Here is a 14468-nt window from a genome sequence, read left to right as displayed (position 1 = left end):
TTCCTTTTCCCGGCAGAGCATCTGGTGGATTCGAACCGTGAGCCACTGGGATTGTAGTTGCAGCTCCTTGCCACTAGGCCACCAGAGCTCCCCTAATAATAATAACATTTCTTTTTGAAAGGAGGGATGTATTAGATGATAGACAAGGATACTCCCTTGGCTACAATGTTGGGAACATTTCATTAATGATCATCTAGGTCATCAGACACCGAAGGCCAAAAAGGAATCTCCCTCAATAGACTTGAACATACAGACTTACTGCGCTTTGGACAACTTCACATGGGTTTCACCACTTTTCTGCTGGGCTGAAAAGCCTTTGAAATGGTTCTCTACAGAATTAGTAAGCAAGCACAACAGTAAACTTGAAAAAGGCACTGATTTTGTAGGAAGGCGTTGGGAGAAAGCTAACAGCAATATTTAAGGGAAAAGTGAAATTGCTCACTACAGATTAAGAAGCACGGGATGGCCTTGCTCTGTGGGTAATCCTGGCACTGCTCTGGGTGTCTCTTAGAAACGGTCCCTTGAATCTTCTCAGAGCCACTTCCCCTCTTAGTCATACCACTCAGTGAAGCCCTCCTGGGTCTATTTTTGACAGCCTGACATTTCACTACCCCGAAAAGCTTAGTGTCACCTACAAACCTAAATATTCAGTGCTATTGAATACGGATGAAAATGTTAAGCTTTGATCCCAGCTCCACTCCCAAAGGACTCCCACTGTGACTATTTCTTTTCCAGTCAGGTACCTTTATTTAAAAGAAAACAAAACCCAACTCTTAACCAGCTCTGACTTCATGAGTAACTAGACTCTGAAATAGCATGTTGACTATTAAAAAAAAAAAGTTTGGTGTAAAAAGTTGCCCAAGGTTTTTTCAGTTTAGGAAGCATAGTCATTTGCCTTTTTCACTGAGCAGAGTGATACCAGTGGTGTGACTAGGTCTAACATATCTTTCCAGGCCCTGATTGTGTTGTGGGTTGAGTTCTACACCCAACAGGAAAGGAATGCTTCTGGGTCAAGTCATTGTATTTGTCTCTGGGTCTTCCTTTCATAGCTAGGAAGAAGCCATGCCTAACAGTTTCTCAATGTTGCCTGTAAAGTTGTAGAGTGTTCTGGAGTGCACACTACCTGATTGTTGTGTGTTGTTTTTTGTTGTTGCTGTTTTTTGAGTGGGCATAGAAGCTCTGGTCCATTTCCTTTGATTTCTGAGCACTGCTTCAAAAGACCCCTTCCCTAGTAGAGACCCAAGTAAGCATTTTCCCTCTTTAGCTTTTTTGATATTTCGTATTTTTTCCCTAAATTACCCTTTGGCCCAAGCACTAATGGTGCCCTTGATTATTCCTTCCTATTCTTGAAAAAGAGGCATTTAGGTCACAGAGTCTGGTTTCCTTTATAAAACTAGCTTAATTCAAGTTTGAATCAGATTGACCACCACACACATTGTGAGCTCTGACTTCTGAACTAAAGTTGGGAGAAACGACTCCTCCTCAACCTCGCCTGTAGGAGCTCACCACCTAATTACTGGACTGACTTCCTGACACCTGGCATTCATCCTGGTGGACAAATCTTCACTTACAGTACTTTACACTTTAGATTCAATGCTAAGACAGGGTTTCTGTCTACTCATCCATCTAATCTCAACAAAAAAGTCTCCTAAAAACCCCCATGTGAGAGTCACCTCTTCCCCAAACTTCAAGGCTTTCCTTTCTTGTTTACTCCTCTGTGTTCTAAGTATCAGCTTTTCATTGAAAAACATTTACTCTGTAAGAATAATACTTGTCAGACCTCATAGTGAATTCTTCCTGGACCCAAGCAGTGCCTCACTTGGGCCAGGCCCTTTAGAAGAATCACCTTGTTCCCAGTTCTCTGAGTCAGAAGTTCAAGGCAAGGAAAGGGACTGTGGGGCTTTATGACCCGTCAAGGAAGACGGTTGCTCTGAGAGGACAGCGTCCTGGAGTCCCTGAGTCTGTCTGTGTTCCAGCTGAGGTGGAAAAAAGTATACCTCTCAGTCTCCTCTCATCACAATCATGTCCCACCTGCATGTCTTGGAGTCCGGTCACCTGACAGCTAGAGGAAGGGGCTTCTGCTCACCAGGACCAACTGTATTTCTATTATCTGGTTCACCTTTGTTTAATGATACAGGTTATATGACTTGGCCACTTAAAGCTTTAGGTTCAGAACAATTATGTATAAAGAGCCTGGCATAGCCTGATTAAGAAGTATACTTTTATAAAGAGAGCCCTCGTGGTGCATGGATTAAGCACTTAGCTTCTAACTGAAAGGTCAGTGGTTCAAATGCACTAATCACTCTGAGGGAGAAAGATATAGACCTGCTCTTCTATCAAGATTACAGCCTCAGAAGTCTGCGGGGCAGTTCTACTCTGTCCTGTAGGTTCACTGTGGGTCAGAATCAATTCAATTTTATAGTGAAACATTGGCTACAGAAGGTCAAGGACTGCAGTCTTCACTATGGATTGAAGCTCAGCATCAAGAAGATACGGACAGATGCTCACCATTGAGCCAACTAGCCGCACCCATGATACTTGGAGAAGAGTTTGAGGTTGTTAACGAGTTCAGCTTGCTTGGATCCATAATCAACATGCTTGGCACCAACAATCAGGAAATCAAAAGATGAATTGCACTGGGAAAATCTACTGCCAGGGACCACTCCAAAGTGCTAAGGAGCAACAATGTCAATCTGGAGACTAAAGTGTGCCTGATTCAGACCATGGGCTTTGTAATTACTTACAATACATCGGAGAGCTGGACAATGACTAGGGATGACAGAAGAAAAATCAATGCCTTTGAGTTGTGATGCTGGAGAAGAGTATTGAACATACCATGGAATGCTAAGGGAACAATCAATTCTGTCTTGGAGAGGGTGTAACCAAGCTAGGATTTTGAAGCTCTATCTCACATTATTTGGGCACTTGGCCAGGAGGGACCAGTCCTTGAAGAAGGACATCATGATTAGATAGGTAGAGGGACAGTACAGGAGAGCAAGACCCCAGATGAGAGGGATTGATAAAATAACTGGGGTAATGGGGATAGGTGTGTCAGAGTCAGTGACACTGGCTTAGGACAGGGCATACTTTCAGAGCCGCTATACATAGGGTCACTTTGAGTCACAGGCAACTCAATGGCACCTAACAACAAGAACAGTGTCTTTGTTGGATTGTATTATTGCATCAGTCATCACTGATGACAGATGATGAAAAAGACTCAGGGAAACATTTTCAGTTAGTAGGTGGGAGCAGAGCTGAGACAAATGAAGCCAGGTCTGCCCGGGTCTGGAATCCATGTGTTTAAACTAGGAAGTCAGTAGTTCTCAGAGCTGTCCTTAGACCACCAGCAGCTGCATCTGGAACTTGTTTGAAAAGCAAATTCTCAGGCTCCACCCCAGACTTCTGAATCAGAGGCTCTAGGGGTGGGATCTGCCACCTGTGTTTTAAGGAGGTCTCAGGAGATTCAGATGTACCAGTCCCAGGCTAACCCGCTCCCGGCCCAAAGGTCAGCCTGTCTGAACATCACTCTAGAATTGATGGAAGAGAGGGCAGCAGAAAAGGAAGTGAGGAAGGAGAAAGGAGAACAGAAAAGATGGATTAGGAAGGAGAAATGGTTAAATGGAATGAGTCTTTGGAAAGGGGATTTTTTAGGGAGGGACCTCTCACGTAAGATGAGAGGAAGGCCTCCCTCTCTCTGGTGTTCCTGGGTCTGGTTAGTTTTTCCACATTTTCATGATTTTATTATTCATAGACTCGAGCTGTTTTACATCATTGTGATAATGGCTAAATAAATAGTTCAGTATAGCCGCAGGCAATGTGTTTTACTCAGCTCCACCTGGGAGAAGTAGACTCAGGAAAGGTTTTCCCCAAACCCTCCTAAAGGCGCTTTGGCAAAGAATCAAAGTTTCCATACCTTCCTGTGGCTAACCTTCAACCTCATAACAGAAGAGTAGGAGGTCATCTCCCTACTGAGAATCCTACCGTCATGGAAAATTCCATGTGGGTATGGAGAACATGAGCAGGCAGAATTGGAGTTGCAAGTTCAGGGTTATGTCTGATGAATTCAGAGTTAAGTCTCCTGCAATTTTGCTTAAATCCACACATCTTCCACTGAGGTCCTTGACCTAGAAGGAAGAGGAAGAAGACTCTTACTTCCGAAGATATTTTAGGCCATCTCCTAAACCGTATGATTTGGGGGCCCATGTGCAGCTGTTGCAGGAACAAAGGCAGATAAGGTGACTTAGAGATAGAGTAGAAGGGGGCCTGAAACCATATCACGCATAAAATTGTACTTTGGAATGCAGATGTTGCTTATGATGGTACTTTCTTGAGAATTTGGAACCGAGAGCCAATTTTGGCTTAAAAACCTGCTTCCCAAGTCCATCTCTTGATCCCATTTCACCTTGATCTGGTGGAATCCACTGTGACAGTAGATGCTAGAAACCCTGCAGTCCTGCTTGGTGTCCTTGACCCTTCTTTGTGAGACACGATCCCTTCTTCATGACATATTTAGATGCTTCTCATCTTGGGTGGAAAAATCTGAGCTGAGGGAGAGAACTTCAACTCAGTCTGTACTGTGGAAGATTCTTTCTTCTTAATTTTTTTTTAAATATTCCATTTTTGTTTTGGTGAGTTTATACAACTATTTAGGTTCCCATTTAACAAGTCCTCCACAAAATGTTCAGTGACATCAGTTGCGCTTTTTTTTTTTTTTACCATGGGTTACTATTTTCATTAATTATGTTCTTACTGTTCTACTTCAAGTACTCCAGTTTCTGTCCTCCCTGCACCCTGTATCTTCTTATTTATGTTTAGAGGAATTGTTGGTCTGACAGAGATGAATCTTTAGTGGAGCCTCATACTCATGGGAGATTCTTTTGTGTGCCAATCTGTTATTGTGTGGAAGGTGGCCTTGGGATAGTCTCTGTACAAAGTTTAAAGAATATCTCAGGCTGATAGTCTCCAAGAGTCCTTCAATCTCAAGTGCTGTAGTAAATCTAGACTTCTTAAGAATTTGAGTTCTGTTGCACATTCTTCTATCATTCTAGCGTGGTCCATTCATCATGGTTATCGTAGAAGATTTTTAAGAGACTCAGCAGGTGCTGTGCTCTGTTCTTGACCTTGACTATTTCTGTTTGAAGGCTCTATGCCATCCAGAGAGAGTGCAGTGAATAGAGCTGGGGCTGGTTTTCTGCAGTTCTTAGTAGCTGACATCTCTACTCTTAGTAGCTGACATCTAGGTAGAGAGTGATGTGTTCTGGTTATCTCACAGAGATTAAGATGTTAAACAAGCTCCAAATGTCATCCTTTCTCCTTGAATGGCCTGCAGGTGCCCTGACAACCCAGGACAGTAAAGGGGTTGTGACTATGCCCATCCTTGGGGCTGGAGTCATGCCAGCCAACGGGGCTGAATATCTACATATTCTGGATGACTCCACCACGTTTTGTGCTCCTATTTGCCTTGGACCTCTCCAGAAAACTGAGAAGCAATGATATCAGTCTAGAAGCCAAGGTGTACCTGATTGAGGTCATGGTCTTTGCAATTGCTTGCTATGCATCATAGAGCTGGACAGTGACGGAAGAATTGATGACTTTGAGTTGTGAGGCTGGAACAGTCTTTAACATACCATGGACTGCCAAGAAAACAAATAGGTCTGTCTTGGGAGGGGGTGAAAACAAGTCTCTCCTTGGAGGCTAGAATTTTGAAACTCCACCTCACTTACTTTGGCCAGGAGAGATTGGTCACTGGAGAAGGACATCATGCTCAGAAGGGCAGAGGGACAGCGCAGGAGAGGAAGACCCCAGATAACATAGATTGATACAATAACTAAGACCCCAGATAACATAGATTGATACAATAACTAGGGCAATGGGGGTAGGTGTGTCAGTCAGTGAGACTGGCTCAGGACAGGGCGGGTTTCAGAGTTGCTACACTGTAGGGTTGCTATGGGTCACAGGCAACTCAATGGTACATAACAACAACAACATTCTAGAACTGAATTCTCTCTGATCACTTTGTAGTAGGTCCCAAGACGACAGTCCTGGTTAGGATGCTTCAGTACTAGGTTTCATACTGTTGCTAAATTAAGTATGTATATCAGTAGATACAGCTTATCAGTAGAAAATACAGATGGAAAAATGTATATATAACACAATTTAATAAGATCTCTCTACATGTACACATACGTGTAGACACACAAAAATGTTGTAGATATTTTTAAAATAACTTATCTGTAATTTCTGATTTTTCCACACTGGTCTTTTTTAACATGTAATGAAAAGAAGTAAATAGATAATCAAAGTTTGGCATAAAATGTAGGAACTAAAAATATGCTTCAAACCGATCACTTAAACTTAGAGTCTAGACTTCTCAACCTAGAAAGAGTTCTAGAAATCACATTAAGCCCTTTCTTGGAAGGCCAAGAGATGAAAGAGGAATTGACAGGAGTGTCTCTTAGAACTTGTCTAGTTGGTTTTGCATGATAAAAAGGAAAAACATTTTAAAGCAGCGTTAGAACGTTTTTTGGATAAAGCAAGTCAAAAGAAAATGAGCTCACAAAATACAGGGCCAGTGGCCAAGGACGTTTTTTATTTGAAGGACTTAGTGTACTTGTGGTTACAATCTTAACCTTGGTTTTAGTAGGGCTGAATTTGAATCTGGACTCTGCCATTTACCACCTCTCCTAGTTCCTCATCGGTAAATCTTGATACTAACAGCTACACCACAAAGGCGTAGTGAAGATTACATGACATAGTGTTTGCAACATGCCTAGTGAGTTGGGATTATCTCTTCTGCCTATGCAGACAAGGTGCTATATGGCAAGACCAAGCTTTGAACAGACTAAAAAACTGTAACTTTTACGTTCTTGGGCACTCCTTTTTGTATTCCAGAGGTAATTACTTAGTGTGAGGGGCTGTGATTTATTTATTACTATTACTAAGGATACATTTTGTAGGATTGATTAGCAGGAAAGAGCCTTTATAGGAAGCGGGGATTCATTGATGTTGCTTCAGGAGGGGGTCAGAGCTCATTTTAAGAGTGAGTATTATTATCACTACTATTATATAAACACCTAGAGATTCTTTATTAAAGAAAAAAGAAAACCAAGCCATAATGGGATCCACTAGTCCATACCATTCCAAAGCTGCATTTTTAAAGCTAACCATCAACTTTAAAGCAGGTGAGTCACAGGTTATGATGTTTAACATTTCCTAGGAGATGAGAATAAACTCGGATGTACAGCATTTCCCAATTTCCCATCATGGTCAATTTCAAGCATAATTAAAGGTTCACAGAATGAAGAGCTGGGAAGAGACATGAACAATCAGTGGTGGTACTAACCTGTGGACCTCATCGAGTGACACTGTCACAGGAGTTGACACCAAAATGACAATACAGCTTTTGTGTAGTGTTTAACCAGAAATTAATTTTATAAAATTATCCTTAATTAGGTTTATGAAATTATTCTTAATTTTATTAAATTATCCTTACAGTTATTTGTAACAACAAAAAACCATTTTGGTTAGCCATCTTTACATGTGTCAATATATCAATAAGGCTTAAGTCTTCACTAATTTACTTTTTGAACCTTTGAATGTGCTCTGATCAGAGTTGTCATTATAACTCAATTATAATGATGCTTCCAAGTACATGATTTCACTTGCCTGAGTTCCAAGAATGTGCCGCTATTTCATTGCTGTTGTTGTTGTTATAATTACTGATTTTGTCAAATTTTCTGGTGCTTTAATATTGTGGTGATTAGTACTTGTGAACTTACATCAATACATTATTTGAAAGCAAAGTAATAATTAAAGGAAAATGGCTTCTGCTTAGTTACTAACAATATTGTGATTTGATAACTTTGTTGGTTGTGGTAGGTTGAGTCATCAAGTTGAGTACAACTCATGGTGACCCTACAAATAACAGATCTGAACGCTGTCCTATCCTGTGCCATCCTCACAATCTCTGACACCTGTGAGTCTGTTGCTGCAGTCACTATGTCAATCCACTTGGTTGAGAGTCTTTCTCGTTTTCAACATCTCTCCACATTTCCAAGCATGAAGTTCTTCTCCAAGGAATAGACTCTCTTAGCAACATGACTAAAGTATGTGCAAGGAAGCTTTATGATCTTTATCTCTGAAGAACATTCTGGCCTCACCTTCTCCAAGACAAACCTGTTTGTTCTTTTGGCCGTCTGTGGGATATTTATGCACCATTATTATCTCCATTTTTACAGATGAGGAAACTGAGGCACTGGGAAGTTAGGGAATTTGTGCATGATTCCACAACTAAGAAAAGGAGGAGCTGGGTTATAACTACAAGACCCATTTGTTAACAGAGGATTCCTGGTACCATGGGAGAGTGAGACTTCAGGAGAAAAGTCACTTTTTTTGGTTGTTGTTGATTACACTTTATTACATCAGATGGGTGGAGGCTTTGTATCACTTTTTACTTTATAGGGTTTGACTTGTCACAAAGACTTAGAGCTTACTTTTGCTATTAAAAAAAAATAGTGATGGAAGCGTTGTTTCTCAAGATGTGTCTGGTTTTGAGAGCTGAGCTGCTTCTGTTGCCATCCCCACCCCCTGTTCTTTCTCTTACCCCCAATTCCAGATTGCGAAGGACCACGAATCGAATCCTGGCCTCCTCATGCTGCAGCAGCAACATTCTCGGGTCGGTGAACGTGTGTGGCTTCGAGCCCGATCAGGTGAAAGTGCGCGTGAAGGACGGAAAGGTGAGCGTGACGGCGGAACGCGAGAACAGGTACGACTGTCTCGGGTCGAAAAAGTACAGCTACATGAACATCTGCAAAGAGTTCAGCCTGCCTCCCTGTGTGGATGAGAAGGACGTCACCTACTCCTACGGGCTCGACAACTGCGTCAAGATCGAGTCTCCCCCCTCCCCAGGCGCCTCTCCCTGCAACCCCTGTAACACCTGTAACACCTGCAGCCCCTGCGGCCCCAGCAGCCCCTGCAGCCCCAGCAGCCCCTGCAGCCCCTGCTACCCGTGTGGGAGCCGATACTCCTGTAGGAAGACGGCTGTGTAAGTTGAAGCTTAGTGACGCTTAACTGAGATGACTTAGTGTAGGTAGGTCGGTGTCATCCCAGCCAGGCAGCCCTTCCAGTGTTCGTCCTCCCGTCCCCAGCCCCGGCCCCACCTGCGTTTAGCAAACTGAATACATAAGTGATTCTTAGCTCTCGGTGTGCTGTGTCAATCTCTGGGTTGGAGCCCTGCACAGGGAGTGGGCCTTGGAGCAATTCATCGGCCGGAACGGAAGATGGAGTGGGGGCATCTGTCCGCCTCTGCACAGCTTCTTCACTACACTTCTTCCTCCAAAGTCCAAGGGAGGGAAAAAAAGATAAACTCTGGTGGCTCAGGACAGAGCAGAGTTCAGAGCTAGTGTACATTGGATCCCTATGTGTTGGAGGCAATGCGACGGCACAAAACAACAATTGTTGTTAAGTGCCATCGAGTCAGAACCGACTCATAGCTGATCATCATGTTTCCAGAGGCAGTTAATTGCAAGGGTGGAGATTGTCCATCTTTCTGCCCCTTAGCGTCTGGTGGATTTGAGCTGTGGGCCTTTGCGTTAACAGCACAACTCCTTTCCACTAAGCCACCAGAGTGATTTTTTTTTTAAATTTATTTATTTACCTTTTAAAATTTTTGCTTTTTTAATTTATTTTCACTTTAAAAAATTATTACTCTAATTTTGATAGGCTCTATTTTTATCTGGCTCTATTTTTATCTAGCACAGAAATCAGATAATCATAACAGAAACAGAGAATATGTGGTATGGAAGTTGTTGTTGCTGCTGTTTTTATTGTTATGTGCCATCGAGTTGCCTGCAACTCTTAGCGACCCTATGTACAACAGCCCTAAACCCTGCTCTATCCTGTGCTAATCGTCTCCGACATATCTACCCCAATTACCCAAGTCACTGATCAATCAATCTCAAGGGTCTTCCTCTCCTGCACTGTCCCTCCACCCTCCAAGGCATGACATCCCTCTCCAAGGACACGTCCCTCCTTGCAGCATGTCCAAAGTATGTCAGATGAAGCTTCAGAATCCTTGACTCCAAGGAGCAGCCTGGTTTAACCCTCTCTAGGTTGAACCAATTCATTTTCTTTCCATGGTATATTCAATACGCTTCTCCAGCACCACAGCTCAAAGGCATCAATTCTCCTTCTGTCCTCCCTAGTCCTTGTCCAGCTCTCTGACACAACACTTTTTCAAAGCTACTGCTGCATTACCGAGAAAGGCCCTGGTGGTGTGCATTAAGTATTCAACTGTTAACCAAAAGGTAGTCAGTTCAAACTCACTCATAGAGGAAAATATCTGAGAGAAAGAGCTGGCAATTTGCTTCTGTAAAGGTCATTACTGGTGGTCAATTCCCTTAAATCAACTCTTGATTCCCAGCAACCAAATACACAATAGAATGAAAACCAGGCGATACTATGTCATCCTCCTAGAAAACCCTAAAAGACAGCTCTACTCTGCCTTACAGAGTTGCTATGAGTAGACAACCAAGAGCAAGAAGAACAATACCTGTAGTAGGGAATGCTGGAGAAAGTGGCTAAGCAAAACCTAGTTGAGGTTTTGACTAGAGCAGCGACAACACACAAAAACAAGGGAGCAAGTTCTCCCCTGATAAGGGAGCTGAGGCTGGGGTGGCCACTGCCTGACGCTTGTGGTTTTTCACATGCCACCTACTGCTGCAGGGTGGCTTGCAACCCTTTGGTCCTTGGGATTTCTTGTAAGTCTCTGTTTCTCTCAAGTCCTAAAACTGCTCTTAGGCACAGCAGTTTGGCTCAAACTCCATGAGTGGAAAGGGTTCTGGCATCCTTTTGGAGGTGGGCCATGGGTACGTCTCAGAATAAAGGTAAAGGAGATGATGTGGGCAGGGGTCAGAATGAGGATTCTGGCTGGTTTCAAAGCTGACTGAAGGACACAAACCCAGTTTTCACAATTAGCTTTTTCACTTGTCTCAACTGTGTGTAGGTTAAAGCAGAGGTTCTCCCTGTTAGCTGCACCATGGTATCAATCTGGGGAGTTTAGAAAACAAAAATGCCTGGGTCCTATCTCCAGGGAGACGCTAATACGACAGACCCAAGGTACAGTCTAGGCACTGAGATTCTCCAAAGTCTTCCAGGAGATCTAAATGTGCAGAGAAGGTCAGGAAATTACTGTAGAAGAACTTAATGCCATCCTGTTTCTTTGAAGGCTTCCTTCAAGTTCAAGGTTGAGGATTATTGATGGTGACCAAGAAAAAGATTATTCTCACCCCACCTTTGAGGAAAGTACTGACCTTCCAATACAAGAGATGAATAAAGAACATTGGACTCATGGTGGGGCGGGGGGCAATCTATTTGTTAGCAACTAAATGTAGAAGTTGTTGTTGTGTGCTGTTGAATTGAACCAACTCATAGCTGACCCTCCAGTGAGTTTTCAGAGGCTATAAACCACAAGGAAGGACATTGTACATTTTTCCAAGGAGCAGCTAGTGGATTCAACCATCAAGCCCTGGGGTTGGCAGCCCAACTCATTACCATTAGGCCTCCAGACATTAGTATGTACCAATTTGTAGAGCTACTCTTATAAAATGTCTTGCCAAGTTATGATTATAGCTCATAAATGTTCTAAGTTACAAATACCTGAAAAAAAAAATTTAAAAACAAACCAAACCAGCCTATCAAGTCAATGGAATCTCACAGGAGATAAGCAGGAACTTCGGCTCTTCCTCCAGAGGACATGATTCCAGAGCTCACCTAGGGCCAGCTCGCTCTTATATCACCCCGTCAGGAATTCATCCATGTGTTAGTCCTGGGAGTCATCAACCATCCAACCTACCGGCCAGATGCAGACCAAGGATGGAGAGAAAGAGTACCCTGTTCACAGGAGCCTCATACAAACATTGATGTCCAAGAATGGGTAGCTGGAGGAATTGGGAATGGTGGTGTTGGTGGTATTACTGACTTCCAAAAAACTTGAACTAATGAGAAAACTCGTTCGGCCTAGGAGAGGCCAGGGAGACATGCAGTTCAGACTCAGACTTTCCCATGGAATTCCTTTTTGGTTCTCTTCTTTTTTCTTCTTTTTCTTTGTTTCCAGAAACTTCATGGGAAACAGGGGCCAGCCCTTCAGTTCTGAGCCTGGCCTGGGGTGGATGGGTTGGCTTGGTCTACTCCCTGTCTTCACAGGGTGAATATCCTAACACTCACTCACTCACCTCCCTCACTCCCTCCACTCAGTGTTATATGTCTGACCCTCTCACTGCTGGGTTTGGAAAACACTAAATCTAATGAGACTGCCCATCTTTTCCTGAGGAGCAGTTGGTGGATTTGAACAGCCAGGGGAAACAGCCTTTGGTTTGGCAGCACGATTCTCTTCAACCTATGTTACCACAGTATGGTCACAGGGATTGTTGGTGTGTGCCATTGAGTCACCCACGACTCACAGCAACACTATGCACAATAGCTCTGAACCCTGTCCTGAGCCCGTCTCACTGACTCTGACCCATTACCCCAGTTACAATGTCAATCCATCTCATCCAGGGTCTTTCTCTCCTGTGCTGTCCCTCTACCTTTCCAAGCATGATTTTCTTCTCCAAGTATTAGTCCTTCCTGGCCACATTCCCAGCGTATGTGAGATGGAGCTTCTAAATCCTTACCTCCAAGGAGAAACTTGGTTTCACCCTCTCCAAGATATACCTACCTGTTTGTTCTCCTGGCATTCCATATGTATGCTCAATATGTGTAGACAAATGCTGGTTTACTTAGTGTCCTGAGTGGTCAACAGTGCCGGGAGCTATCACCAATGAGAACGTTTGTTGATGAGAAGAAACTCTCCAGAAGTTCCTCACAGGTGAAGTAAAGACTGACACCCATGATAAAATTGTTGAAACACTTGACAGTGTTTAATCTAGAATGAAATTGTATAGTGTGGATGCTAAATGTCTTCCCGGCATCAGGGAAGTGGGAAAGGGAAAGGGTGCCGGAAGTGAAGCAAGCCAGGCCTCCAGGAAGAGGCAGCTCTCAGGTGGGAGCCTTGTCTGAGTCCTGGGGTGAGGTCCATGGCTGGGGCTCATTTAGTGAAGTAACTGGCTTCCTGGAAATGAAGGATGCAGGAAGCTAATACAAAAGAGGAGAAAGAAGAGACATTTGATATTTCAAAATCTTCCAGTGATCAGGACCTGACTGAACAGGAGGTGTCACGTGGAGTTGGCACCTGCCACAAGAAAGGGACCAAGGTTTGAAGGAAGGAGTCAAAGAGTCAGGACCTGTGTCTGTCGCCATTGGTCAAGCTCTCCAGGTTTCTGGCCACATAAGCCAACACCACCTTCAACCACATTGAGCTGAAGAAGCTCTCTGTGAGCCACCCCAAGCAGCCATCCCTGTCCCTTTCTCAGATGATCTGGAAGACGACGCATCTTGGCTGAGGCCACCGCACGGTTGTGGCTGAGGAGACCCTAACAGATGATGTGCATTCTTAAACCTGAAAACAAGACCCCACCTCTAACCAGCTGGTTCTAGATGCCCCCTCAGGCTATGCCACTCACTGTTCAGATGTCTGGTCTGTGCAAGACATATGAGGTACACAAGTACTTCTACACCACACACAGACACACCAAATTGTAGGTCTGCCCGAAGGGCCGGAAGTTAGAGCGTGTCTCACGCTGAAGGGCCAGGCACAGCTACAAAGCTCCCCTTAGATCCTGCCCTGTTATTAAAGATTCTCTGTATGCCGATGGGGGAAGAATTTCCTGTGGTAGTTCTGGGAGAAGCTTGACCTTGGTCAGGCCTTCTGTGACCTTTAATGTTCTTAAATTTTAGGGTCAGACCATCGACACTCCCCTGTCCACCTGGAGGGGTGGCAGGAATGGGGATGTCTTCTTTCCCTCAGGCTTCTGAAATATGGTATTAGAAAGTGGATGACTTGGCAAAAGAGAAATTCATCTTCTTACAGTTGTGGAGACTGGGAGTCCTGATTAGAGCTCTAGCAGAGCCATGTGCTCTGTCCACTCAAGGGGAAGGCATGGCCTGTGCTCTCCAGCTTCTGATGTAGGTGGTCACTATGTCCCACGCAGCATGACAAGGCAAAACAAGAACGTCTGATAAACAGTTCTTTACTGCAGTCAGAGATTTTTATTTTTTACTTTTTTTTCCCTCGGGCAAAAAAGACTCCATTGTCTTTTCAGCAAAGTCGAAGTTCCTAGGTCAGACTGCAATTTGATTCAAACGACATTTTAATTTAAGCATTTTCATTTAAGCCATCATAGGAAGCTCTGGGAATCTAGTGAGCAAAGAGCTAGACTAACAATCCAAAGGCCAGCAGTTCTAATCTACCAGTTCCTCCATGGGAGAAAGATGGGATGTTTTGTCCTACTTCAATTTACAGCCTCTGAAAAACCCACTGGAGGGCCTGCTATGAGTCGATTCTGACTTCTACAGCACTTCTACAGAGCTTT

The 14468-nt window shown here is 43.7% G+C and overlaps 1 protein-coding gene across 1 annotated transcript in view; it reads left to right on the top strand.

The window, feature by feature from the left end:
- ODF1 (outer dense fiber of sperm tails 1) overlaps positions 1-9047 on the top strand; it is a 12088-nt gene extending 3041 nt beyond the window's left edge. Inside the window, exon 2 of the mRNA XM_006897173.1 lies at positions 8615-9047. Within this exon, the coding sequence (XP_006897235.1) occupies positions 8615-9047 (433 nt within the window). The remainder of the gene's footprint in view (positions 1-8614) is intronic.
- Positions 9048-14468: the final 5421 nt, after the last annotated feature.

This window comes from Elephantulus edwardii, unplaced genomic scaffold, assembly GCF_000299155.1.
Source record: "Elephantulus edwardii isolate Elephantulus edwardi_28Jun2011 unplaced genomic scaffold, EleEdw1.0 scaffold00202, whole genome shotgun sequence".
NCBI lineage: Eukaryota > Metazoa > Chordata > Mammalia > Macroscelidea > Macroscelididae > Elephantulus > Elephantulus edwardii.
This window is presented reverse-complemented; position numbering and strand designations above follow the sequence as displayed.